This window comes from Podarcis raffonei, chromosome 16 (genome assembly GCF_027172205.1).
Source record: "Podarcis raffonei isolate rPodRaf1 chromosome 16, rPodRaf1.pri, whole genome shotgun sequence".
Taxonomy (NCBI): Eukaryota; Metazoa; Chordata; class Lepidosauria; order Squamata; family Lacertidae; genus Podarcis; species Podarcis raffonei.
The window spans coordinates 18,090,483-18,118,189 of NC_070617.1; the positions used below are offsets into that span (position 1 = coordinate 18,090,483).

The following is a 27,707-nucleotide window of genomic DNA, read 5'->3' on the forward strand; positions in this document are numbered from 1 at the left end:
CAGCGTTATCGCTGCAAAATGCTGCAAGAATTTGACACAGGTTTGGAGAGAATCCCAAACTTTGGGGTTCAGAGTTAATGAAGTTCCTGTTCATCGCTGTAGACCAGGCTTGGGCTTCATGGTCTGACTCTTGTTTGCATGTGGTTCAGTCCGGAATGGTCAACTTGCTCTGAATTCTGGTTCTGGAAAAGTTGCTGCCAGGACCTTTTAACATTCACCATCACCAAGAAAGCCAACTGCTCCTCCTGTGACCATTCTGTTTTTCCGGTTTGGATGTGGTTTATTTTTCAGTTGCAAATAACGTTATCTGGAAACTTTTTGAAATCGTAGATTCTCTGAAGTGGAGGCTTCTCTCCCCCCCCCCCCCCCGCCCCAGAAGCCTGTAAACATGAAGTATTGAGCCTTCTGGACCTTCTCAGTTTTACCACTCCTCACCTCCCCTCAGGTTATAATTCCAACTCCTTTTATCTCTTAGGCTTCTCCCTCTTCAACATTCCACCCTTCTGGTCTGGTCTAACAGGATTAGTTTTTCAGGTTTATGACGGGGAGGCTAGGAATGAAGCCCGACTACGGCTGCATGGCTGACAACAACAGATACACTGGTGTATCTGAAGAAGTGTGCATACACACGAAAGCTTATACCGGAACAAACCTAGTTGGTCTATAAGGTGCTACTGGACAATTTTTTAATTTTTATTTCGACTGCATCAGACCAACCCAGCTACCTACCTGAATCTGACAACAACATGCAGGCTTCTCAGCCCCAGCAGGTGCTACTTCCCTTTTATTGGAATGAGGAACCAAGTTGCTAGCTCTCAAGATTGTGAGGAAATGCCTGAAGGCACATCAGCACTTTTTGTTAATTTTAACCCTCAATGAAACTCTTAAGTGTTAGCGTGATGTACAGTGTTAATCATACTTGAAGTAAGCCATTGAAGTCTTGCGGCAAGTCCATTAGAGTCGCAGAGTTTTTGAATATGGCAATCTGTATTAAATAATGTAGGCCAGAGACATACATACACTGTTAAGCATTATAATTCTGTGGTTTTCAAGTTGTATGGGTGTGTGTTTTTCATTGATGTTACTGTCTATTGTTATAAAATGTTTAAATGGTCTGTTGACTGCAGATGAGAGCCCCTCCCTTTATTTGCAATATATGGCAGTCATAAACAGTGATTCATAAATGCTTCTTTAAAACGTATGCTTTTACTGTGTCCCACACTCACTAAGCTTTGGGAGAAAGTGCTGGACTATATAAACAAGACACTATAAGGAAAAAATTTAAGATTTTCAGAGGTGAATTTGCTCTTGAATATACCCACTGTATGGAAATTGACAACAGGACAGCAAAAATGGATTCTACGTGCTCTAATGGTGACCAAGAGACTGATACTGATGAACTGGAAGAATTCCTCTTAATCAATGGCTTGACAATATTGGCAGCATAAGAACAGACAGCTTATAGACACAGACTATACAACAATATTTGGAATGAGTTTACACAGACTGCATTAGGTTATTGACAAGTATATGTGTATTAGGATAATAAGAATACACACACCTGAATATTAATGTATGGTAATGTAACAGTATTTTTCCTTTTTTTCATTCTCACTCACTTATTCCCTTTTTTCTCAGTCGTATCTTTTTATAAATGAAATTCTTCTAATAAAATATTAATAATAAAAAACAGTGATTCATAAACAACTACTTTTTTTACAGTCACTGCCCCCCAGCACCAAATGCCTATTTAATGAGTCATTTCATTCCACAAGTTGTCATGTTTTCTCAGAGCCCTGTAACCACATTGCGCATGTAATAAAACTATGCCGGGCCGATAGAAAAGCAGTTAATTTCCTGGTCTGTTCGACTCTCGGGCATGGGTTGCCAAGTGATAGTAAGTCCCAACTGTTTGATAAACAAACATGCAGATTAAAAAAAAATACATATCTGGGTCATTTGCCTAAGCAAAGCTCCCCCCCCCCCCATTTCTTTTGGCAGGCATCAAACCCAGGTTTATCACTGCGCTTGATTTCAGAAACCAGTAAATAAGTCTCAGTTTGGAAGCTGCCTTGCCATCGTTTTCCTCAACTGGAAGAGAAAATAGGGTCTATGGATGGATGCCTCGGCTAAAGGCCCAAGCGCCTGTCTGGGGAAAGAGGCAGTGGCCCCTCCTAACCCCTTCCTTTCTCCCTCCCCCTGACCTTACCGCGAGCCCAGGTGAAGCGGGCGAGGAGTCCCTCCGCTCAGGTGACACCCGCCCAGGTGAGGTGCCGCGGAGGGGCTGGGCTCAGCCCTTACCTGTTCAACCTGCGCGGCGGCAGAGAGTCCACGCCCCACTGAGTCAGGCGAAGCTGCACCTTTAACCTGCCCTGACTGGGTGGCACGGTTTCTCCCTCCTCCTCCTCCCGCCCTGCCACCCCGTTGTTCAAAGGGTCCCTCACCCATCCGCCCTCATTCCAAACAAGAGCCTCTCTTTGCACAGGTGAACCTCGCTCCTTTCCGCCCCTCCCTCCCTCCTTCCCCCTACGCTCTTTCTGCTTTAAACTTGGGGTTTCTCTGCAAAAGAAAAAAACCCAGCAGCCTAGCCTTTCCCTCCTTCCTGGTTTGTTGGAGAAGGGCAGAGAAGGGACTCCTTTTCTCCAGCTGAAGTGGGCCCAGGAGGGCAGCAAGCCATGGGGACCTCAGAGGAAGATTATAACTTCGTCTTTAAAGGTGAGTGTCTTGTTTTTGCCTCATTCTCTCTCCCCACCTCCCAATTCCTTTTCTTCAAAACTGTTGGCTGGGTTTTCAGGACTGCCCTGAAAGCTGTGTGTTGACCCAAGATGCCCCTTTTTTAAAAAAGCCATGGGAGGATTTATAGAATTGTACAAGTGTAACGCTGGAAGGGACCCCCAACGGTCATCTAGTCCAACCCCCCTGCATTGCAGGGATCCCACTGAAGTGCGTCCCACCGTCCAACAGCTCTCACCGTCGGAGAGTTCTTCCTGATGTTGAGTCAGAATGTGCTTTCTTTTAAATAGAATCTATCGGTTAATACACAAGGATAGCTCAGCTGGCAGAGCACAAGGCTCTTAATCTCAGGGTTGTGGGTTCGAGCCCCACACTGAGCAAAAGATTCCTCCATTGCAGGGGGGTTGGACTAGATGACCCACGTGGTCCTTTCGAACTCTACAGTTCTATGATTCGGGTCCTACCCTCTGGAGCAGCAGCAAAACACGCTTGCTCCATCTTCCATGTGACACCCCTTCAGGTATTTGAAGTCCACTCTAAATTCCTAAGATGGGGCAATGACTTGAAGGGGCTGTAGCTCTGCGGTCAAGCCCTTTCTTTGCTCTCTTGTTCCAGCCTTGCCACCTGCAGCTAGGAAAGGATCAGGGGTGATGGTGAGAAACCACTGGTCCAGCACAGTACTGCCGACACTGGCTGGCAGCAGCTCTCCAGGGTTTCAGATGGGATATTTTCAGTCCTACCTGGGGATCCCAGCAGGGATTGAACTTGGGACTTTTTGCATGCAAACAGGTGCCTGCCTCTCCTGCTGAGCCACAGCTCCTCCCCCAGTCAGTGCTGACAATAGTGGACAAATAGGCTCACACCTTTGGGCTGCATCTGAGTATCCTTTGTCAAGCATCCATATGGCACATGAAGAGTGCCTGTCTTAAAGAATCAAGGCTGATTAAGTCTGTCCTCATTAGTTGGTTAAATTTGCACACATTTAAAGCTTAATAAACTGAAAGACAAAAGGCACAGTTGTGTACACACTGTACCTTTTATGCTTTTTAAAATTTAGATTCAGCATCTGTAAAGTGATACTCATAATGTTACAACAGGTTGAAGGCAGCGTAAAGTTGAACATTATCGTTAGAGTAAATGTTCCAAAACCTTACAAAAATTACGAATTTTTCCAGAAATCTGTTAGGCTGATTTGTATGTATTCTTTTATAATAAGTTAACTTAATCTTCTGTTACTATGATTTTTTTCCCAATATATTTGCGTGTACTCCCCCCCCCCCCCATTTTTTAGCTGTCACAATCGTAGCAGCAGTTATAAGATGGAACACTATCTCATGATGATTTAGATAACCAAATAGAAATATTTAAGGTTCTAACTTCTAAGGGTATATGAGATCCTAACATATCAGACAGATTATCCTGAACAGGTTTGCAAAATATTTGTATTTGAAAGCAGTTCTGAAGGATGGTGCACATTACAGTATATAGCTCTAAAGCACACCATACAGTGCCTCAAAGAATTCTGGGCACTGTAGTTTGTTAAACGTTGCTGGGAATTGTAACTCCATGAGGGATAAACTACAGTGCCCAGAATTATTTGAGGGAAAGAATGTGCTTTGAAGGTATAGCATATATGCAACTACCTCATTGCGTAAGAGTAGCAGGAATGCTTCTTCTAAGATGGCAGTCGCTGCATGCCCTAACCCTAAATAATTTAAGCATGTAAAATTGCTAGGAGGTTGGGCTACCAACTTGAGGTTTGTATTCATTTTAATGCAACTCATCAGCTGACCAAACTTTGCATTCCTAGTTACTATTGTTGGTAGTGATAGGATCAGTTTTCTCCCTGCAGCTTGATTATTTGCTTTTCTCTTTCCTTGTTTCCTGGTACTTTAAAGCATGTGACTCTTTGCTTTTCCCATCAACCACAGGAAGAGAGCTGAGTTAAGTTGCAAAGCCATGCACCTCTACCCCTTTCAATAGAAGCCTTGTCATAGCTCGCCTGCTCAGTGAGGCAGGAGCATCTTGCAAGAGTTCAGCCGCTTTGCAAGCTGAGCTTTGCAAGAGTTCACCTGCAGGTTGTATGCAGTGCTATTTTTCTAGAAAATTAGGTGCTGGAAGTTAGCAAGAACGTGCATGAATGTGTGAATGTCCTGGAACTGAGTTCCTGCTGGGAAAAGAAGCCCGGAAACTAGCCTACTTTGCAAAGGTAGAATTTGCATTTCTTGCCACATCCACTTTTGCCTCTGGCCCTGTCCACCATTGGCATGTGGTCATCATAAGGTTGACAAGAAGAGAATGTCACCTTCGAGGCTGAAAAGTTTTCCTTGTCCCTGTTATAACAGTTCCCACTAACTACCTAGCTTTCTCGTGCCAGATGTTTTCCCCTAGTGCCTGGAGCGTTTTTGAGGGACAACATCACACCGATTTGGTGTTCTGGGTATCCAGAAGCCAGAAACCAGCCCTGATCTGATCACTGTTTGTGCTAATCTGGACTCTGAAGCACCAGAGCTGCATGCATTAGGAAAAGCAAGCAGAGTGAAGCCAACTGTCAAGTTTCTAGCTCTCTAACAACTCCCATCTAGGCAGTAAAAACATACAGTCAACAGCATACGGGATGGCGGTTTTCTCAGAAACCAAAACAAATATTTGGCCTTCATAAACCTGCACCTCTCAGTAAAGGAGCAAACATGATCCCTGAGACGGTGGCATTCAAATTCCAGCTTGGAGGACACAGATTCAGTGGTACTTGGCAGATAAATAACCTTTTCTCCAGCCTCAGACCCCATCTCTGTCTGCAGAAGGCTCAATTCACACCATGCATTTAAAGCGTTATGATACCACTTTAAACAGTCATGGCTTCCCCTCCAAAGAATCCTGTTTAACAGACTGTCCCTCTTCCCAGGAAACTCTGAGGATCCAGGGCTTTTTTCCAGCAAGAACTCACCAGAACTCAATTCGGGCACCTCTCAGGTGGGCGCCGTTGCCATTATAAGAGAACAAGGGAGGCGTTCATGGTGACTTCTGGCACCTCTTTTTCTAGAAAAATAGCACTGGCAAGTTTCCTCACACTCACCCACCCTTCTCCGTCCTCCACCCAGGCAAATGAGTCATTATCACAGTTTAAGGACACATTCCAGCCAGAAGAAAACAGTCTAGGAGGGTGTGAAGCAAGACCAGTGAGGCGTGTGGTCTGGAGGAGAGTTCAGAGGGCCAGACGGAGAGAGTTAGGGGGCCACATTCAGGCCTGAGTTCCTGTCCCCTGCCCGTGATAGGCTCTGAGGTGCAGAGGAATCCACGTGAAAAACTACCGTATTTTTCCGTGTATAAGACTATACTTTTTCCTAAATTTTTGAAGTTTAAAATAAGGGGTCATCTTGTACACAGATAGTGCATAGTGCATTTTCTTAATTTTGAGCCCCCCAAAATAGGGGGTGTATTATACACGGGGGCGTCTTATAGATGGAAAAGTATGGTAAATGCAAAAGTAGAAAAGGGACCTCTGTAGTATTGCCTTGGTTGGGGAGAGTTGATTTGGGATTCTTGCTCGTAGGAGTTGTGATTTGAGGTTTCCGAAGAGCTGACACAGACACAAAGTGTTAAATGGGAATCATAGAACTGTATAGTTGGAGGGAACCCGAGGGTCATCTAGTCCAAGCCCCTGCAATGCAGGAATCCTGCCCACAGCTGCTCCTCGGAGGGCTCAAGTCACCAACCTTCTGGTTAACAGCTGGACGCTCTGATCCATCCCATGCAACTGGCGGAAGAGTCACTGAGGCCCAGCTGTTTAGCAACACGGAAAAATAATTCCATAGTAAAGATACCAGCTAGCTTTTCTAGCACATAGTATGGCTGCCACAGTACATGTTAGCCTGTCTGATAAGCCTGATAAATTGAGAGGCAGTGCGGTGTAGCGGTTAGAGGGTTGGATTAGGACCTGGGAGACCAGGGTTCAAATCCCCATTCAGCCTTGGGTGACCTTGGGCTCTTAGCCGAACCAACCTCATAGGGTTGTTGAAAGGATAAAATAAAATGGGGAGAAGGAGGAACTAGGTACACTACCTTGAGCTCCTTGGAAGAAAGGTGGAATATAAATGTAATGAATAAATAAATAATTTGGGCCCTGATCGGGAGGATCTCAATCCCCGTCATCATCCTAACAAACAAATGAACAGCACAGGGACAAGTGCAGGTAGTCCGGCAACCTTTCCATGCCCCTCTGAATGGAGGTTTCAGGCCACCAGCAGCCCGCAGATCACTTTCTGAGAAGCCAAACATAGTTATTCTACAATTGTCGAAGCTATCTTTCCCCAGCCTTCAAAGCCAGCGACACCTACCAGGTTAGGGTTTCCTGGTGGAGCTGCAGGACCCTGTACCTTGCGTGAATTATGGCCTGTTGTATTTGCCCTTCCTGTAGCGATCGAAAATGTGCCGTGTTAATTGTTGCAAAGTCTTCGGGGCGTGAAATCACATAAATAAATAAAGGGATTCAAGAGCACTTGGCAGGGGGAGGAAGGAAGAGACACACTGGTGCTCCTGGCAGCAGCCTTCAAAATAATGCAAGTGAATTGGGTGAGTGGCCAGTGGCCAGGAGACCATCACATCACTACTGAAGGGCAAGGCATGGGACCCTCTCAGGCAAAGGTTACCTTTGCAGAGCCCCAGTTCTTGTCCCAAGGAGGGCTGCCAGAGCCACTCCATCCCATGATGCATTGCAAAAGGCTCAGCTCTATGGTCACATTCACACCATACATCTAAGCACTTTGGTACCATCTTAAACAGTCATGGCTTCCCCCAAAGAATCCTGGGAGCTGTAGTTCACTAAGGGTGCTAAGAGTTGTTTGAAGACTCTCCTCCATTCACCTCACAGAACTAAAATTCCCAGAGTTCCCTGTGAAGAGGCATTGTAGCTCTGTGAGGGGAACAGGAGGTCTCCAAACAACTCTCAGAACCCTTAACAAACTACAGCTCCCAGGATTCTTTGGGGGAAGAAGCTATGGCTGTTTAAAGTGGTATGGCATAGTGCTTTGAATGTATGGTGTGGATACTGGTTGCTGGAAACCACAGGAGCGAAGAGTCCTCTTGCGATTGAATCCTGCTTGCCGTTTTCCCTCAGGCACCTGGTTAGCCACTGTGAGAACAGGATGCTGGGCTAGATCATGGACCGGCCCACACATGAGGCAAGGTGAGGCGGTCGCCTCAGACAGCAGGATCCACAGGGGCAGCAGATTGCACTGTAAATCTTTACTCCCTGCTTGTTTGGGGTAGATCTTCACTCACTTTTCCTTCCCTGGTGGGGGGGGGGAGCGGTGTGCCATTTTGTGTTTTACCTCTGGTGCCAATCTGCCTTGGGCCAGCTGTTTACGTCAAGATTTTAATCCCGTTCTGTCTCCATACTGGCTTTGAATTTATTATATATGAAATAGCTTTTCTTCTAGAAAAAAAGCTGCCGGTACTGCGTACTCTTGAGAACCACCAGAAGAAAAGCACTGGCTTCATATATGTATTTTTGTTGGTGATATTTATTGCTACATCGATTTGATCGTGTTTTGTTGTTTTTAATAGGAAGCGATTCATAAAGTAAATAAATGCATTTGCACCTAGACTTTTTAATGAATGCAATATATTCACTCCTTCCTTCCATCTCTCTTAGTGGTCCTGATTGGAGAATCAGGAGTCGGGAAGACCAACCTGCTCTCCCGGTTCACCCGCAATGAGTTCAACCATGACAGCCGCACCACAATTGGGGTGGAGTTCTCCACTCGTACCATCCTGGTGGGAGATGCCTTGGTGAAAGCACAGATCTGGGACACGGCTGGCCTGGAGCGCTACCGGGCCATTACTTCGGCGTAAGTACAGGTGGGGCTGGTGGGGCAGAAGTTATTGGGAGGGATTCGGCTGTGGACTGGGAAGCACCCCCTTCTCCCTTAGCATCTCGCCACATCCACACTGACCTGATCCGCAGCCTTGAACAAGCCTCAGCTCTCCCCTCTGTAGTATTGGGATAATAACATCGGGTCATCTTGCAGGACCATTGTAAAGGGAAGTGCTTTGCATGCTTATTCAGCCCCTGATCGTGCATGTTTAAGCTAAAGCAGGTGTTGATATTGTTAGTTGCTTTTTACACCAAAGCATCTCCAATATTTTACAGAGTAAATATATAAACTAATTCTATTAATTTTGTTAAGTGGATACACCGCGTAATTGTAAAATCAAAAACAAAACGTCAGAGCAGTTTAATCAATAATATTATCAATAAGAAAAATGAACAATACTTTAAAACCTTCAAAAAGTTAAAACGACAACAGGCTAAAAACAGGTTAAGAAGCAAGAAGCATTCAAACGGCAATGAAAGAAGAGCTAGTGCTCATCTAAAAATATATAAAAGTATCCCCAAATGATGTTCCTCTTGAGATACATATAATTTGTAAAAAATACTTGTGAACATAACACAGGTACCACAGGAGCAACAGTTCCTAAACACACAAGCACAGCACCGTATTAAAACACCCAAGAGGAAACCTCTTGAGATTTGTCTGCTATAATAGCAGAGTTGAGGTCCTGCTGGATGCAAGTGTTTTTATCCTCAAAATGCTTCTCAGACATGTCTCACTGGGCTACTGTAGGCTCCACCATGTCCTCTGAGCCAACCCTCCAGGGGCCACATGGCTGTAGTGAGTTTTGCCACACCTCCCTCCCTCCCTCCCTCCCTCCCTCTCTCTCTCTCTCTCTCTCTCTCTCTCTCTCTCTCTCTCTCTCTCACACACACACACACACACACACACACACACACACCTAAAAAGAGGGGAAAGGACTGGGAGGGAGGAGGACAAAGCAAGCTTAAGTTACACATGACATCAGTGGCATTTTCTGTGTTTTTTATTATCACTGAAAGCGCTCTTCTTTCCACCCACTCCCCAGTTCAGGGCTGGTGACCGTGTCCAGACCAGAAGGCTAGGGCAGCTCCTGACACACCCAAAATATTATCTATATTGTTGCACCCCGCCCTGCAACCTGTTTTGATGAAGGGCAAGCACAGAAGCTTTTAAAATAAATGAATATGAATGCAGTCCAATGCCACTGTATTAAAATGCTAAAAACCACAGAAAGGACTTGTGCCACCCTGAAGATAATAAGATCAATGTGAGCCAAGCGGTCACAGACCCAGCCCTGTGTCATCAGATGCAGCTGACGAAAGTGTGCTCTGGAAGAGCAACTCTTAAAAGTGATCAGCCTCTTAAGATGCCAGGGTAATACAGGATTAGTGTGTTGTAATGAAGACAATGAACATGGCTACACCCTTGGAAGTTATAATTGCTAAGCATTATTACTTATTTGAACTTTGCATGTTTTCTTTTTTTCTTTTTAATTAATAGACTGCAGAGATTCTCTAATCGGGTTAGAAAGCTAAGCTCATGACTTTGCAGCGTTGAGTGAGGCTACTTAAGTTTCTAGACCCTATGGCCTCCTCCTGTTCTGCTATGGATGTCCGCCTCTCTTTGTCAACAGCAATCTGTTGCTGCGGTAAACTGAGAATAATGCTTGGAGGACGTCCAAACTACTTCTAGGTAGCAAACAAAATCTGAGTGCAGCCAGCAGTGAACAGGAGCCTTCCTGCCTGCATGAGAGTCTGTTCTTACCTCTGTGGAGGAAGGGTAGGGTGTGCATGTCAATGCAACTCTGAAGTAAAGACATTGCAATAGGTCTTGTGAACAAGGCCTTTCTGATGCTTCCTGCATTGCAGGGGGTTGGACTAGATGATCCTTGTAGTCCCTTCGAGCTCTGTGATTCTATGTGGCCCTCTGTTCAGCCCTTGGGACTCTCACCAGCCCTGCTCATCACCTTCCTCATGTTCTTGCCTGGATGTCCAGTCCAAGGCTGGCTTAAATAATAAGGAACCATAAAAAAAGGATGCAGGAGCTTTGAAGTTACTTTTCAGTGGTTAGCAGACTAGGAAAACCCACCACTCACCCTCCGTCCTCCCCACTATAGGGAGGTGTTCTGTAGCTCTATTTAAAGTATAGCAATTATTTGTAAGCTTTCATCCATAGATATAAATCCCCACATACAATTTTTATGCAAATTCTTGACTTCTTTCATCTTATTTCTTTTCCTTTTTTTGGCAATGCATAACTGGTCACTTTACGTTGGGTGCAAATTAATTAATACTGTGATTTGAAAAGTGAGATCTATTTTTTTTAAATAAATATTTATTAGCTTTTCACAGATTATAAAAACACAAATCACAACAAAAAAAACATAAACACACACAAAACACAAAAAACACCACATGTATAATTTCAAACCCTTTTTTCATAAAAGATTTTCCCGACCTCCTCGTACCTCCCCTTACTGCATTCCAATCCCTAATTAATTTTGATCAACAAATCCTTCCCAGATTTCTGATAAATAAATTTTGACTTTTCTTTCCATATTACATAATGGTTACAGCATTCAACCTCATATTTTCCAAATCCACAACGTCTCAGCATTCCACAATTTTACAATGTTTCTTAAGATAGTCTTTAAATTTCTTCCATTCTTCTTCCGCTGTCTCTTTTCCCTGGTCTCGGATTCTGCCGGTCATCTCTGCCAGTCTCATATAGTCTATAACTTTCATCTGCCATTCTTCCACGGTGGGTATGAAAAGTGAGATCTAAGGTGGAAGATTCGGAAAGAAGAACCAACATAGGCCACCTTCACACCATTTAAGGCACTGTGATACCCCTTTAAACAGTAATGGCTTCCCCCAAACAATTCTGGGAGCTGTAGTTTGTACAGGGCGCTGTGCGTTGGTAGGAGGCCCCTATTCACAGACCTACAATTCTCAAAGTGCTTCAGTAGTCAGTCCCTCTTCCCAAGGAACTCTGGGAGTTGTAGTCACAACAACTCAGTACCCTTAGCAAACTGCAGCTCCCAGGATTCTTTGGGGCAGAAGACGCCACGGCTGTTTAAAGTGACACTGTACCACTTTAAATGTATGTTGTGAATGCAGCCATAAATAAGGGCCTCATTTAAGAAATAATGTTGAGACTTCTAAAGAAAAGAGAAGGAATCGTGGGACACCCATGCTTCCTTGTTGTTGTTGTTGCTAGTTCTTCATACGCCCTTCTCTTAACCCTGTCCTGATCTCTCAGTTATTACAGAGGCGCAGTGGGAGCCCTCTTGGTTTTTGACATCACCAAGCACCAGACGTATGATGTGGTGGAGCGCTGGCTGAAGGAGCTGTATGACCATGCAGAAGCCACCATCATTGTGATGCTGGTGGGCAACAAGACAGATCTGACCCAAGCCCGGGAGGTCCCAACGGAGGAAGCCAAGATGTATGCAGGTAGGGGGCAGCTCTGTGGCTTCGCGCATCGGGCTCCGAGAAGGATTTGTGCTCCACTGCAGGGAAGGACTGTGGCTCAGTGGTCCAGCACCTGCCTTGCATGCAGAATGTCCCAGGTTCAACCCCCACAGTGTCTCTAGCTGGGGCTGAAAGTGTCTCCTGTCTTAAACCCTGGAGAGCTTCTGCAAATCTCTACAGACGGTAACTGAGCTAGATGGGCCAATGGTCTGACTCAGTGTAAGACAGCATCCCATGTACCTTCTCGGCACTTGTGTGAAGAGTTAGAAGCTTTAAGACGGAGTGCCTCTTTTAAAATAGTCCCTACCATCTGTACTGGCACACTTTTATCATGTGTTTTATTACTAAACAAGCAATGCCACTATATAAAAATGAAACCTGCAGCTTGATCAATCACAGACACTTTTAACAATTGATTAATCCACTGGATTAAATCGGCTACAAACTCTGTTATTGTCTGTACAGTGGTACCTTGGTTCTCGAACTCAATCCGTTCCGGAAGTCTGTTCAGCTTCCAAAACGTTTGTAAACCAAGGTGTGGTTTCTGGTTGGCTGATTGGCCCCAGAAACAATGCCGACAGCCAAAACGGACTTTCAGCTTCCGAAAAACGTTCACAAACTGGCATACTTACTGCCAGGTTTGAGGCGTTAGGGAGCCAATTTGTTCATCAGCTAAGCCGTTCAGGAACCAAGGTACCACTGTGTTATATTCTCTTTCTGTCCACTGTTTCGGTATTCTCTGCATTTTATAAATTATGAAATAAAAAAAAGACAGAATGACTACCAATCCCAGTTTTAAATTGGTGATCTGATCTTATCTATTAATGGAGGTCTGATAGGGTCTGACTGCTTCTCTCTTCTTGCAGAAAACAACGGTCTGCTCTTTATGGAAACCTCTGCGCTGGACTCCACAAATGTTGAATTGGCTTTTGAAACTATCTTGAGAGGTAAGTCATCAGTTGGTGGTACCAGTGGCGAAGCTGCATGCTGCACTACTGGGGGCATGATGCGCATCTGGGGGCGTGGCACACCGCCCGTGGGGGCATGGCACACATTCTAGGGGCGTGACGTGCCGTCTGTGGAGGCATGGCACCCGGCACGTGGCGTGTGTCCAGGGGGGCCGACCTCGATGGCACCCTACCAGAATAATGGTGCCGGGAGCGGTCCACTTCCTCCGCCAGCAGGTGGTACCCAAACTTGCAGTGGCCTAGCCAGGGCTGAGAAGGATGATCTTCCTTGCCGTCACTTGTTCTTTACTCCAATAAGGGGCTGCAGCCTATGGAGAAGGGTTTGTTTTAAGCCCCCACTCCCCATTTTCTCGTGTGTGTGTGTGTGTACCCAGAAACCTTTAGTCTTTTTAGGCATGGAGATAAAAGGTAAATCATGCAGTCTGGAAAAACATAAAATTCAGGGTTTTCCGAGATGGTAGCTTATTGGTGCTGATAATGCACACAGGTTAGCACTATGGTGCAATGGTGGGTGGGATTGGCAAAAGTTTTTTCCTGGACATGCTCCCCATTTTCGCCCCCTTTTTAATTTTTTTAAAAATGTAATTGCCAAATGTGTAAAGCCGGATTTGCACAAGCTAAATGTGCGCACATTGTGAGTTACCTGTACAAATAAAACCATCTGTCCTAAAGACACATTCATTCCAAGGAAAGTGAGCCCCTGGGGCACTCCTGGAATCTCTCGCTGCTCAGAGATTGGGGTGGTGCGTAACCATCTTTATTTATTCCTTCCCGTCTCCTAGACATTTTCAACAAAGTGCAGAAACAGAAGCAGAAAAGCCCCCTGGACAACACCGTTTCGCTCTCTGCCGAACACACTGATGCAGCCTCCACCTCTCAAGCTGTGGAAGGGAAGCGAGCTTGTTGCTTGAACCTCTGAAGCGAGGGTCGCACATGAGGAACATCAGCCGTGTTGAGGAAGCCAACATTTGGTGGGTGGGAGAGGATTCCACACTCTGGATGATGATTTATGGCCGAGATGTCCGTCTCACTGTAGCCTCTGTGGTCTGGGGGGTAGTTATGGAAACTTTTTGGATCAGGCTCGCCTACCTAAATCTAGGGAGCACAATAGTGTGTTTGGGGGTGACAAAGCATCTTGAATCAAGAATTCCATGTTTGTGGGTCAGTACTTGTACAAAAGAACTACCCGCAACCCTGCAATGTCTCAGCCTTGTCTTCCAATACAGATATGAATCTATAGTGAATGCAACAGTAGTCACAATCCTGCCAAAGTTAATCACAACTAGCCGTCCTGTACCCTCTTAGCTGGGAGTGAAGTGCTTTTATCTCTGGTAGGGCTTCTTTATCCAAACAGGCCTAGGATCGCAGTGCAAGTTCCATTGCAGGTTATTGTGACTAAGGCCACCATCACACCGTACATTTGATAGCACTTTAAACAGTCACAGCTTCCCCAAAAGGATTCTGGGAGCTGTAGTTTATTAAGCTTGCTGACAGTTGCTAGGAGGCCCCAATTCCATTCACAAGGAATTTTGGGAATTGTAGCTCTGGGAGGGAAAGAGGTGCATCCCAACAAATCTCAGCACCTTTAACAAACTACAGCTGCCAGAATTCTTTGGGGAGGGAAAGTCACGACCGTTTAAAGTGGTGCCATTGCACTTTAAATGTATGGTGTTAACGTGTGCTAACTTAAATCCTGTTGGCTTTCTGTGAGGCTTACCATGTGTACACAGGAGTAATCCCTGCTGAATTCAGTGGCTTTTACTTCATGGTAACAGGGCCTCGCTGCATGTGATATCTGCTGCTTCAAACTTTTAAAAAATTATACTTCTATCCCCACAACCTCCCTCTAAGGAGACGAGGTCAGTGCTCATTTCTGGATGAGCTTGAGTCTCTATCATCAAACACTAACTCTCTGTCCAGCCATTGCCAACATGGTGCCCTCCAGATGTTTTGGGCTATGGCCATAACTGGGAGTTGTAGTCTAAAACTCCCAGAGGGCGCCAGGTTGAGAGAGGCTGCTATAGTGCTCAGCCTTCCTCATACGCTGGCTGGGGGTGACGGGAATTGTAGCCCAAAACAGCCAGAGGGTGCGTGATTGACAAGGCTTGCTGCTGCTCTTGTAGGGCCAATAAATCTGTGCCAGAATTTCCACACAATGCCCTGGGCATGGTGCCAATGTGGCTGAATGACTAGGTAGGTAGGAAGAAGGGCATTTTGCAGGGCAGGAAATTTGGGTATTATGAAGACTCCCCTGACACTTCCTAGTCTCCTAACACCAGAAATCCCCCAACAAAAGTGATTAACTGACAGAACTGGAAGCCAAAAGGTGATGGCTTGAAAAAGGGATTATACAGCTTCATGGAGGAGAACTCCATCAGTGGCTATTATCAGTGGCTAAACTGAGCCTCCATAGGCAGAGGCAATCCACCTGTCAATACAGGTTGCTGGGGGGAAGAAGCAGGAGGAATGGGGGTGGGGACTTTCAGCTTGGCTAGCGTGTCAAAGAGGCTGCAAGGATCCCTGATGGGGGTCTTTTTAGATTCTTTTGTTATATTCCAAAGTCCCTGTGAGTTCAATGTCTTTATTAGACAAACCAAAATATTATGGAATAGTATGCAAGCTTTTGAGTTCTCCATATCTCTTCATTTGGCTCGATGAAGAGTTCTGTGAAACTTAAAAACTTGCACATTATTTTGTGACATTTTGGTTGGCCTAATAAGGGCACTGCCCTAGTAGGGAATTCAGATCCCACCCCCCTATACTTGTTATTTCTTTTGTTACATGTTCACAATGCACTTGGACTCCCTGCTTAGACTTCTTTCTGTGGCTGTGACTCCTTTTGTGTTCAGCCTCCATACCGAAACTTGAATGTCTGGATCACCAAGCTGAGATCCTTCGAAATTTACCCCATCCAAAAGACACAGCCAGACCTTTGTGGAAATGGAAATTCGTCAGTATATTGTGTGTGTACATTTATACATATATGTATTGTGTGTATATATAGCAAGAGACACAAAGAATATATTTTGTAAATAAATCGCTATGGACTGGGCATTTTTTAATTTATTACTGTGCTTAATGTAGCAAAACAAGTAGGGGTGTGTACATTGGGAAACATTCCATAAATAAAAGCAAAGTGCATATTTCAGAGACACCTAAGATTCCTGTTGTGCATCCTGAACAAACTACAGTTCCCAGAATTCTTTGTGGGAAGCCATGATGGTTTAAAGTGGTATCATAGGGGATTAATGTTGTGAATGCAGCCCTACTTAAACTTTGGTTGCATTTGGGGATTTGCCAAAAAGAGGAGGGATTTGACACTGAGCATAATTCTTTTTCATAGGGGAGGGACTGTAGCTCAAGGGAGGGGAGCACCACGTATGCATGCAGGAGGTCACAGGTTCAATCCCTGCCAGCATCTCTACTAAGGGCTGAAATAAGACTCCATGTCTCGAACCCTGGGTAGCCACTGCCAGTCGTCGTCAACAGTCCTGGATTAGATGGGTCAACGGTCTGGATTCTCAGTCAACAGGAAGCAGTTGCTCACAACCTCAAATCTCTTAACCGCAGATCTCTTCCTGTTAGAAATGTGCTCAGGGTTGGGCTTTGGTGAGTCTCCAACAGATCTCTGTGATTGGAATGGAGTACGGGAGAGGAGAGATGGTCTCTATAGTGAGTCTAAATCAGTTAGAATCAGAACTGTAGAGTTGGAAGGGATCCCAAGGACCATTAGTCTCAACCCCCTGCAATGCAGGAATCTCAACTAGAGTCACTGACTGACAGCCATCCAACCTTTGCTTAAAAACCTCCAAAGAAAGAGAGTCCACAACTTCCCGAGGAGCACCCTGTGCTAACATGCACAGCAGCATATAGCAACATATCCTATGCACACAGCAACATCTCTGCTCTACCATGATATGGCATGGTTTTTTATTTATGCAGCACCCAAAGCCCCCCAAAGTGTGATCCACATTAATACATGTGAATATGAAATAAATACACAATAAAGGTACAATGCATACAATAAATAGATAGATAAATAAATAAATAGTATGTTGTATCCAAGCATGCACAGGAATGCATAACCTACCACACAGGGTTGTTGTGAAGATAAACTGGGGAGGAGGAGAGCTACATATGTCACTTGAGCTCCTTGCTTCATGCAACTTGGGCTGTTCATGGTAGAGCAGAGATTTGAACCACAGCTTTCCTAATTCCTCCCCCCACATCTCTTAATCTTGTCACACTTACGGTACTTAGTAAGCACCTTGCAGGCAGAGATCTGTTGTTTTCCGATCTGGTATAGCCAAGTGATTTAAAATAACAGCGTTAAGGAAGTTTCTATTTCAAATGCAGCTTCAGCATTTGACATAGGGGGCATCCTTGCCTCATCCCCTTCTATATCTTACATTTTTCCTGTAATGGCATTATTTACAATCAGGTTTGCAGATTGATCTGTATAAATTGCCTTAATTCCTTTTATGAATATGACTCCTAATTCCATTTTTTACTAATAACTTAATCATAAATGACCAAAAACAAAAATATATTCAATAGGGACTAATCTTAGGTTTTGCAGTTCGGCAGAAAGAACCAGCTGCACCAATATAACATGAGGGATACCTGGTTTGCTAGTAGTACATGGGAAAAGGATCTAGGGGTCTTAGTGGACCACAAGCTTAACATGAGTCAACCTGAGAGTGATGCAGCAGCAAAAAATGCTAATGCTATTTTAGGCTTCAACAACAGAAAAGTGTCCAGATCAATGGGAGACAATAGCACAATGAAATTCAAAACAGTAACAATTTATTGCACATTTATTCAAAATCCATTAAAAACTATTTAGTTTAAGTAATGCAAGAAAATCGACCAGCTTGAGCCAGTGACACCAGAGAGAGCCATTTTCAAATACAGTGGTACCTCATGTTGCGTAACCTTCAGGTTACGGAATCTTCAGGTTACGGCTGCAGCAAACCCAGAAGTGTATACTTCCAGGTTTCGCCACACACATGCACAGAAGCGCTCTATCACGCTGCACATGTGCGCAGAAGTGGCGCCTCTAGTTATGGATTTTTCAGGGTGCGCACAGCACCCCGAAACAAATCCGTAACCAGAGGTACCACTGTAACTCAATGGCTGTCACATGGAAGATGCAAGCTTTTTTCTCCTGCTCTGGATGGTAGGACTCGAACCAATGGCTTCAGAAACAACAAAGGAGATTCCAACTAAACATTGTTCAACAGAGGAATGGACTCCCCTGGAAGGTGATGGACTCTCCTTCCTTGCAGGTTTTAAAGCAGATATTAGATGACCATCTGTCATGGATCCTTCCTTCCTTGTTCTACCCAATCTCAGTCCATATTTCATGGCTGGTTAAATCATCTATCCCCCTCCTGATTCTCAGCGCCTCTTCTTCTGCCAGTCTTTGGCCAATTGGGATGTCCAAATAGAGCCAGCAATTCCTTCAGAGGAAAATCATAACTCTTCAATGATGTCATCATCTGGATGGTAGATGTTATGTATTGGGTTTAACACAAGGTGCGTTCTAACCAATCACGTAAGTGCTGGTAGACGAACGTTCTAATGGCAAGTAAGCGCATGGACTTTCAACTGTCAACGGTCAGTTCATGCTCAGCATTATTATTGTGTTGTCCAGTCAGTTTGGTTCTTGTTTTCCTATGAGTGAGCTGTTGTCACTAACAAATGTTGAATAAACGTAGGGCTTCTGACTTTTTCTGAACACTGGTGACAAGGATGGGGTTGATGAACTACCGCTGCCTGCCGCCTCGCAGTAAGCGCGACCTCACCGCCACGCTAGATGAGCAAACGAGACTACGCCTGCCACATCTTCGCAACCACCCACAATCGCACAAGCAACTGCTCCAGGTCCAAGGATGGCCACCAGTCATAGTCGGCCACCACCGGACTTGGATATGAGCCATCCTGCAGAATAGCCGCAGTGGCTCCGCCGAATAAGGAGCTATGTCCGACTACAAGGCTTCACTAGGGAGGCAGACAAGGTGGATGTGCTACTGACAGTGCCGGGAAGTTCCGCCATCACTCTACTGGAAGGTCTGATGGCACCCAGGGACATAGAGGCATGCACTTTTGATGAGCTGACACAGGCTATGACAAGATAGGAAATGCCTGCCAGGCAGGGAGCAGGTCCTGCAGGACTCCCAGCAGGAAGACCTGGGAGGTGTGTCTTGGGCAAACAAGGGACAAGGGAATTCACTGTCCTCAAGGTGTGGGGCTTACCTTCTTTCAGATTTTTCCAGAAACAAGCCAGCTCTGGGCGAATTACTGTGTTCTGCAGAGGAAAGAAAAATCTGGGTCAGATGACACTACGAACCCCACCCTGGATGGGTGCAAAAGAGCACAGAAGCAGCCCCACGCCAGGAAGGATGGGTCTCCCTATGGCTTGGGCCCAATCCCTTGCCCCAGAGGACCTCCTTGGACCCCGCAGCCTCCTAGGCAGAGGTGGAAGGGCAGCACCAGGAAAGGGGGCAGAAATACCCTCTGGCCTCATCCTGGCACCCAGGGACACACACCACATCTTCTGCATTAAAGGTTGCTGGGGGGTGTCTCTTGGGGGGATGGAAGCAACCAAAGAAATGAATACAGGAAGGCAAGATACTTACTCTGAGGTGGGGGAATCTTCGTGAAACAGCTAGCAGCAGAGAAATGCTGCTGGCTGTTAGTTTCCTTTCTGCCTCACTTCCCCAAAGGGCGTAAAATTGGAGGTCCTGCGGGAGGAAAGAGTGTCTCAGAGTCAGGGGCCAGTCTGGGCCAAAGCGGCCCTCCGCTGCCCCCATCACAGAGTCCCTGGCACTCCCGAACCATGAGGGTTGCCACTTTTGGTCTTGGGCCAAATTGGGGGCCAAACGGGACAGGGGACTCTGTGCCCCAGAAATGGGACGGTCTGTTGGGCAAGGGACAGGGGGCAATCCTAAACCCACTCCTGATGCCACCAGGACACTTACAGTGAGCAGCTGGAAGAGGGTGCCAGCATTGGGGCCCTTCAGAGGGTGACCCCCAGTAGGCTCAGGAAGTGCCTCTTCCGTTCCTGCGGGAAAAGAGAGAAGAGAGATTGAGTGCTGGGTTAAATCTTGCAAGGGTGTGAGAAGAAGACAGAGATGTGCAAAGGGAAGTCAAAGCAGAGGACATACCTCTTTATCCTCCTCCTTTTCTGTGCCCCCAAGAACAGCCTCCATTGTCCTATGCAGGATAGCACTGACCATATCACAGCTGAAATGGGGTCTCATGAAGGTGGAGAGAGAAAGGAGAGGGGTTAGACGCTGCCTCCTCCCTTGCCCCCTTCTGCCTGCTCTTGCCCACCTGGCGCTCCCACTGGAGTTCTGCCCCCCACCCCACAACCCCACCCACCCCAGCTGGAGGTGATCCCTGAAGTGCTCCAAGTGGCCAAAGATGTGCTGGAAGAGAGCAGAGGAAGAAAATCGGCTCCTTCCAGGGGGTCACCGGAGGACGGCTCCGACCCCAAATGCCAGGCTTGTCTTTCCAGGGGATTGGCAGCCCCATGCCCTAAGCCAGGAAGGTCCTCCTCTCCGGCAAATGCACAAGCCCCTCCCCAAAGCCCCTCTCTGCCCCTCCCTCCCCATGGGGGTCCCTCACGCCACCCCTCACTCACCATAATGGCTTTGGCCGTCTCCTGCTTGGAGCACTTCAGGGTTCAGAGCCCCCTGAGCCAAGCTGCCTGGCAGTTCTTGAAGACCTCCAGGTGGTATAGCTGATCTTCCTCCAGCAGCTGAAATGCAAAAGTCACGCTGTCAGTTCCTTGCAGGGCTCCTCTGCATCTGAGAATGCAGAGTGGGGGGCAAAGAGCCCAGGCAGCGTGGGCAGGGCCACATTTAGATGAACAGAGGCTCTAGGCTACTCCACTTGTGAGGCCCCGGCCAATCCCCCACCCTCACTAGAAGAAATAATTCAAAGTGAACTGTACAAAATTGCACAAGAACTCAATAAAGGTCTGATTTCTGAAGGGCTTTGTTGACCTTGTGAAAATGACCTTGTGCATGGGTCCAAAAATGCAGCATAAACACAAATTCTAGTTCTTCCATTTTCTGCAAAAGATTGTTAGCTTAGAGCCTGGTTTCCCCTTCCCATTAACATCAGAGTACAAATGACTGAGGGTATCAGTGACAGCACTATAACTTTCCAAAATAGCTTCTGTGACTTTTGCATGTGCAGTGCGTCCCACCTAGTGCCTGACAAATATTTAGGCACTTTAGACTGAGGTGGCAAAAATGATTTTAGAACCGCCCATCTCTTTGTGGAAGATGAAAAGAAGGAATAAATTTCATTGATAATGCCAAAACAGTTCACTGCATCAAGGCAGCAATCCACAGCTGAACGACCCATCAGGTTTATAGTGACCTGCTGGCTCTTGTTGCTTCAATGAGTGGTTGATGCATGAAAGCAGTGACTGGTCTTAACTTCATTATCATAGCATTTTTGAGACTCCGTCTCTTGTGCTTGCTAGCACCACTTTCAAATCTTTTACTCATGCTTAGATTAGAATCTAAAAACAAAAATAAAAATTACTCTTCAACTGGATAAACTTGGGCTTCTGTCACTCTTCAGGGGCTGCCACCACTTGCTGACTTCTCTATGTCTTTCTTGAGGGGCAGAGAGACCCCTCTGGCTGACTCCTGGGGTTTGCAGATGAAAACCCCTAACTTTGGGTTTCTCCTGGAGGGTTGGCACCTGCACATTTTGGGGCTCTTTCCCTCCCAGGACCCTTCTTAAGGCACTGGTAGCGGGCAGAGCGGGGAGACTCTGTGGTCACAGCACTAGACTGGGCTTTTAAACAAAGAACAAATATTTTCTTGACTATCTGTAAGTAGCAGGATTTTAAACACAAAAGGCCCTTTAAATTAAACATAGAAAAGGAAAACACCACCGGGCACAAATAAAATAGGACAAAACGCAGTTCCTCCAACCCTATACTTATTTTCCCTCAGGATGAGGTCCAGTTACCAACCTGCAGCCTAGCCTCCTGCCTTCTACAGGTAGTTCTGGATCCCTCTGAGGATCCCTTCCCACTGCTGGCTTCCCTGATCCCCAAGGCCTCTCTCTGCCTGTGGGCAATCTGCAGTGCATGCTGCAGGTACCAAGAGGGCTCTATGAAGTGTGAAAGATAGAGCTTGCTTGCCTGGTCTATCTGCCTCAGCTGGCCCCCCCACTCGTACTCTCCCACTGATTAAAGTGCAGCACGTACCACTACTGACCTGACCCTTGAGCTGGGGAAGGTTGTTGACTCTGGGCCTACAGGCTCTGGATTCTGAGATGGAAAATTCTGGGAGGCGAGGACACTCAACAGCCCAGCTCGTCAGGGTGCAAGTCCCTGCGGGTCTCAGCGGTTAGCAGAAGAAGGAAGTTCCAGCCAAATACAGGAGCAAAACAGGGGTCAATAGACCACAATCTTTATTGTTGTGCAACAGGTCCCCACACAGAGTAAGAACCCCGAACATGGGTTACAAGCTCTTTGAAAGCCTTCCCTCCCTACCAGAATACATGTCCAGAACCATCACTGAGACATCACTGATACATCATCATCATGCCACCAGGAAGGAGGGGAGTCGTGAGGTTACCCAATTTCATCAACTTGCCCTGTGTCATGAATGAGCCAGCCGCCAGGGAAGGTTTGCAGGCAGCTCCCAGTGAAGGAAGTAGCCAGGAAGCAACAGAGTTAACTGCCAGACAAGATGAGCATAGCCCAGTGCCAACTCCCCCACCCTTAGGAATGGCAGTTGATAAGAGAAGGACACAGGCCTGGCCAGGATAAAGAAGGCCTGGCCAGGACGCCGATGGCCCGGCCAGGACAAAGAAGGCCTGGTCTGGACACCGAAAGCCTGGTCAGGACAAAGAAGTCCTGGCCAGGATGAAGAAGGCCTGGTCTGGATACTGAAGGCCTGGCCAGAACGAAGGCCTGGTCTGGACACCGAAAGCCTGGTCAGGACAAAGAAGTCCTGGCCAGGACAAAGAAGGCCTGGTCTGGATGCTGAAGGCCTGGTCTGGACGTAGAAGGCCTGGTCTGGACACCGAAAGCCTGGTCAGGACAAAGAAGTCCTAGCCAGGACGAAGAAGGCCTGGTCTGGATGCTGAAGGCCTGGTCAGGACGAAGAAGGCCTGGGCAGGATGAAGAAGGCCTGGTCTGGATGCTGAAGGCCTGGCCAAGATGAAGAAGGCCTGGCCAGGACGTAGAAGGCCTGGTCAGGACAAAGAAGGCCTGGTCAGGACGAAGAAGTTCTGGCCAGGATGAAGAAGGCCTGGTCTGGATGCTGAAGGCCTGGCCAAGACGAAGAAGGCCTGGCCAGGACGTAGAAGGCCTGGCCAGGACATAGAAGGCCTGGTCAGGACGAAGAAGTCCTGGCCAGGATGAAGGCCTGGTCTGGATGCTGAAGGCCTGGCCATGACGAAGAAGTCCTGGGCAGGACGTAGAAGGCCTGGCCAGGACGTAGAAGGCCTGGTCTGGATGTTGAAGGCCTGGCCAAGACGAAGAAGGCCTGGGCAGGACGTAGAAGGCCTGGGCAGGACGAAGAAGGCCTGGACAGGACAAAGAAGGCCTGGTCTGGATGCTGAAGGCCTGGCCAGGACGAAGAAGGGCTGGTGAGGTCCCCTAGATTTAGAGGCCCTAGGCTTCAGACTACTTAGCCTATACATAAATCCAGCACTGAGCGGGGGGGGGGGCAAGTCTGAGGGATCCACTCCCTGCTCTCGTTTTATCCAATACTCACCGCTAGGGAAGGGATGTGGAACCCCAGCACATCTGCAAAGAGAAGGACATGGGGACAGGTGAGTTCGTCCCTGAGCCCCTGACAAGGCTATTCCAAGAGTTTTCTCCTGGATTCCAAGTCCTATTACAGAGGAGGGACACCCCAGGCCTTGGGGGCCAATCCTGGCCTCCTGCCCCCAGAACATGGCTCCCCAGGGAAGGTGCCCCTCCCGCTGACAACTGCCCCCCCGCCTTGCCCCGCAGCCCAGCCCCCTGCTTCCTCCATTGGACCCCACAAAACGGGGTGGTCGCTGGCAGGGTTGGGTTTCCAGACACTGGCTCAGATGGACCTTGGGTTGGATCCAGCCGTCTGGCTCTGTGCATCTTTTGACTAGCTGCCCCCCTAGCCCATGCCTGCCCTCCTCTGTCCCTAAAAGGAGGACCACTTGCTCACCTGACACCATGGGCTGCTCTGGGCCTTGCAAGGCTGTTGCTGCAGCTGATCAGGCATCTTGAACACCTTAACTTAGAAGAGAGGAGCAGAGAGAGCGACTCAGAAGCTGGCAGCCCCAATTCTTGGGGGGCGTTTGTATGTGAGGAGGGGCGTCTGGCCCAATTCTTTCCATTTCTCTGCAGTTCAGTGACCTGAAAGGGCATCGCCAGAGCTGGAAAGAGGCAGCCCAGAGCATGAAGGGCTGGCAGAGAGACAAAGGAGGCCCCAAGTGCTATGGGTTCAAGAGCTCCAGCCCAATGGAAAGACAAGCATTGCCAACTGTTAAAAGGGCTGCTCTGCCTTGTCTTAGGACAGCCCTGCCCTTCCTGGAGAGGGAGGAGACCCCTAGGAGGGTCCTCCAAGCATCAAGGTGTCCCAGAAGAGGAGCAGAACATGAGGAAGGTGTTGGAATTTTCCATGGAGCCAGAGAGACTCCCAGGAAGGGGGAGAAGTCCGATGTTGTAGGGCAGTTGGAGAGATGCAAAATGGAGCCAGGCAGAGGTGTAGCGGTTGGAGGGCTGGACTAGGAGGACCTGGGAGAGCAGGGTTCGAATCCCCACTCAGCCATGAAGCTCCCTGGTGGACCTTGGGCCAGCCTAGCCTACTTTGCAGGGCTGCTGTGAAGATAACAATTGGTGGCAGGGAGAACCATGAAGGCCACCTTCAGCTCCTGGGAGGAAAGTGGTCTATGAATGTCCTAGTAAATGTAAATGATGAGAGGGGAGAGAAAAGGGGAAGGCAGGGAAAGAGTGTGGAGGAGCTGAAAACCAAGCCTGATGAGGAACAGTTGAGGCAGCTGGGTATGTTTAGCCTGGAGAAGAGGAGACTGAGAGGAGAGAGGAGAGCCATCTTTCAATATCTGTGGGCTGCAAGAGGGCGCAAGCTTGTTTTCTGCTGCTCCAGAGAGGAGGGCAGGAGAGGAGATTCAGACTAAACGTTAGGAAGAACTTTCTGATGGTAAGACTCTCTGGGCGGTGGTGGACTCTCTTTCCTTGGAGGCTTTGAAGCAGAGGTTGGATGCCAGTCTGTGAGGGATTCAGCTGCAATTTGGGGAGTGAATAGCACTGGCCTACTTTACAGGGTTGTTGTAACCACACAGGGCTGCTGAGCATCCAAAAGTAGGGAACAGCTGCAGCGCATCAGGAGGCGTCCCTCAACTTCTGTTTCTTCTCTCTCCTGCAGCCAAAGGGGCCGGGCTGGATTACCAAATAGGCAAAGGAGGCACTGGCCTATGGGCCCCACACTTTTTAGGGGTCCCACAACAATGGATCAAAATAATATTGATCTGATATTGAAAGAAAACGACAATCAAGCTTTCTTAGTTCAATATTATTCCAGCGTGCGCACAAAGCCTGCCACCGCCCAGATTTTGACTGCCAAGGGGCCTCCACAGGGTTTAATCCATCACTCCCCCCCCCCAAGTTGTTGCTGGACTCTCAAGTCCCACCAGCTGAAAACAGCAAGGTTGGGGATAATGGGAGATGTTGTTGTTGTTGTTTAGTCGTTTAGTCGTGTCCGACTCTTCGTGACCCCATGGACCAGAGAACGCCAGGCACCTCTGTCCTCCACTGCCTCCCGCAGTTTGGTCAAACTCATGCTGGTAACCTCGAAAACACTATCCAACCATCTCGTCCTCTGTCGCCCCCTTCTCCTTGTGCCCTCCATCTTTCCCAACATCAGGGTCTTCTCCAGGGAGTCTTCTCTTCTCATATAGAGTGCAGGTTTCTCAAGCTCCCTCAGTGGAATCTAGAGACTACCTGGAATCCAGGGCAAGAGGAATGTTTGGCTGATCACGGAGCAAACAGGTCCAGCTAGTCCTGGACATCTTAAATTAGTGGACAGAAGATATACCGTATGCTAGGTCAGGGTGTTGTTACATTGATCCCACCTGATAAGAGACTTGGGACAGGCCAGAGTGATCTTGAAAGCAGATCTTCTCTGCAAGAGCTTCCAAAAGCGTGTATGTTAAACTTTATTTAAAATATGTCTTCTGCCTTTAAGTGTTCTTATAAATAAGAACTGCGAAATACAATACAATCAACTCCCCTCTCACAACAAAAATAGCAAACCATACAAGTATCCCTCCCCAACCTGGTGCCCTTCAGGCATGTTGGGATTACAACTCCCACCAGTCACAGCCAGCAAGACTGTACAGTGGTACCTTGGTTTAAGAACAGCTTAGTTTATGAACAACTTGAATTAAGAACGCTGCAAACCTGGAAGTAGGTGTTTTGGTTCGTGAACTTTGCCTTGGAAGCAGAACATGTTTCGCTTCCTTTTGAGGGTAAATTGAGGCCCCCACTGCTATGGGAAAGCACGCCTTGGTTTAAGAATGCTTTGGTTTAAGAATGGACTTCCAGAATTAAGTTCGTAAACCAAGGTACCACTGTATTAAAGTGACTGATACATATCCCACATGTATGATGCTGGGCTGATGGAACCTGCAGTCTCAAATGGCCACACTAGCTGGAGATGATGCCAGTTACAGTCCAAAACATCCAGAGGGCACCAGGTTGGAAAAGACTGCATACAAAGTTCTTCCCAAGACAGGCATTCTCCAGTCCCCTTTCCCCACTGTGCAAATAAATAGGTTGTGTGTGTGCATTTTTGTGCATCACAGATTGCAATGCACAAGTGTGGAGTTGGCCTTGGGGAAGGAATCCAGCATGTTGGCCTGCCTTTGATAAAAACAAGAGAGGTGATAATAGGGTCACTAAATTGTATGTCTTTGGTGGGAAATAAGCAAATCTTGTGAGGACTGGTCTCCCAATTGTGATGAGCCATGAGAGCTGCGTGTAGAGCCTAACTGTTCAGGAGCAGTCTACCCCCTGGTTAGCAGATGCTGGAGGCAAACAACAAAGAATGGCTACTGCCTCCAAGCCTTGTCAATTGGGCTTGCCAAAAACATCTGGCTGGTTGGGGAGAGAGTTCAAGGTTAGCAGGATCTTTGGTCTAATCCAGCAATACCAATTTTAAAGTTTCTATGGCTGCGGAGATAAGGCTATCAATGGCTGCTGACCTACAGCTGTAGGCAGTAATGCTTCTAGATATCACCTGCTGGGATGCGCAGGTAGTGAGAGCATTGTCACACTCAGGTTTTGTTTTAGGTAAAGTTGCCAGATTTTTTTCAATGAATCCGGGGACACTTTTCAACTTCAATGGATTTTGTATGGGAACTGATCTGTAAATCCAGGGATTGTCCCAGCTTCCCAAAGGCATTTGGTTGTCCTCTGTAAGAAATGGGTAAGAAAGGATGTTTAGAATAGTCTTCTCCCAAAAGCCTGAAGCGTTTCTTTTGGAAATAAAAGGGACAGGGGTCCCTCCAAAGAGTTAAAACTGTTTATGTTCGCTACCACTGCAGACAGAATTATGTACGCACAGAAATGGAAGGAAAAAGAAGTTCCAACAGAAGAGGAGTGGACTTTGAAA

At 47.1% G+C, this 27,707-nt stretch overlaps 2 protein-coding genes across 6 annotated transcripts in view; both read left to right on the forward strand.

Moving 5' to 3' along the window:
* The first annotated feature begins 2,279 nt into the window (after nucleotides 1-2,279).
* On the forward strand, nucleotides 2,280-14,566 carry RAB25 (RAB25, member RAS oncogene family). Of its 2 annotated transcripts, none has more exons than XM_053368899.1 (5): nucleotides 2,280-2,715; nucleotides 8,387-8,582; nucleotides 11,871-12,064; nucleotides 12,949-13,029; nucleotides 13,833-14,566. In XM_053368899.1, the coding sequence occupies exons 1-5, from the start codon at nucleotides 2,676-2,678 to the stop codon at nucleotides 13,967-13,969; spliced, it is 648 nt and encodes a 215-aa protein (XP_053224874.1). In that variant the 5' UTR covers nucleotides 2,280-2,675; the 3' UTR covers nucleotides 13,970-14,566. The 2 variants fall into 2 exon arrangements, with proteins under 2 accessions (XP_053224874.1, XP_053224873.1); XM_053368898.1 differs by lacking the exon at nucleotides 2,280-2,715 and adding an exon at nucleotides 7,590-7,918.
* Nucleotides 14,567-23,563: 8,997 nt separating this feature from the next.
* The window catches only part of LOC128403475 (ras-related protein Rab-11A-like), a 211,216-nt gene continuing 207,072 nt past the window's right edge, over nucleotides 23,564-27,707 (forward strand). For 3 of the 4 annotated variants that reach the window (XR_008327957.1, XM_053368275.1, XM_053368277.1), the window contains exon 1: nucleotides 23,760-23,865. Coding sequence is in view for 2 of the 4 variants with exons in the window: in XM_053368277.1 (XP_053224252.1) it covers nucleotides 23,856-23,865 (10 nt within the window). In the remaining 2 variants the exon portion in view is untranslated. Of the gene's footprint in view, nucleotides 23,680-23,759; nucleotides 23,866-27,707 lie in introns of those variants that run through there. The other variant, XM_053368276.1, reaches the window with a different exon arrangement.

Coding starts and splice junctions, on each gene's coding strand:
- RAB25 (XM_053368898.1), top strand. CDS start 7,765: ATGTATGGTGTGGATACTGGTTGCTGGAAACCACAGGAGCGAAGAGTC. Junction 12,065..12,948: donor GGAAGCCAAGATGTATGCAG/GTAGGGGGCAGC, acceptor CTCTTCTTGCAG/AAAACAACGGTCTGCTCTTT. Junction 13,030..13,832: donor TTTTGAAACTATCTTGAGAG/GTAAGTCATCAG, acceptor CCCGTCTCCTAG/ACATTTTCAACAAAGTGCAG.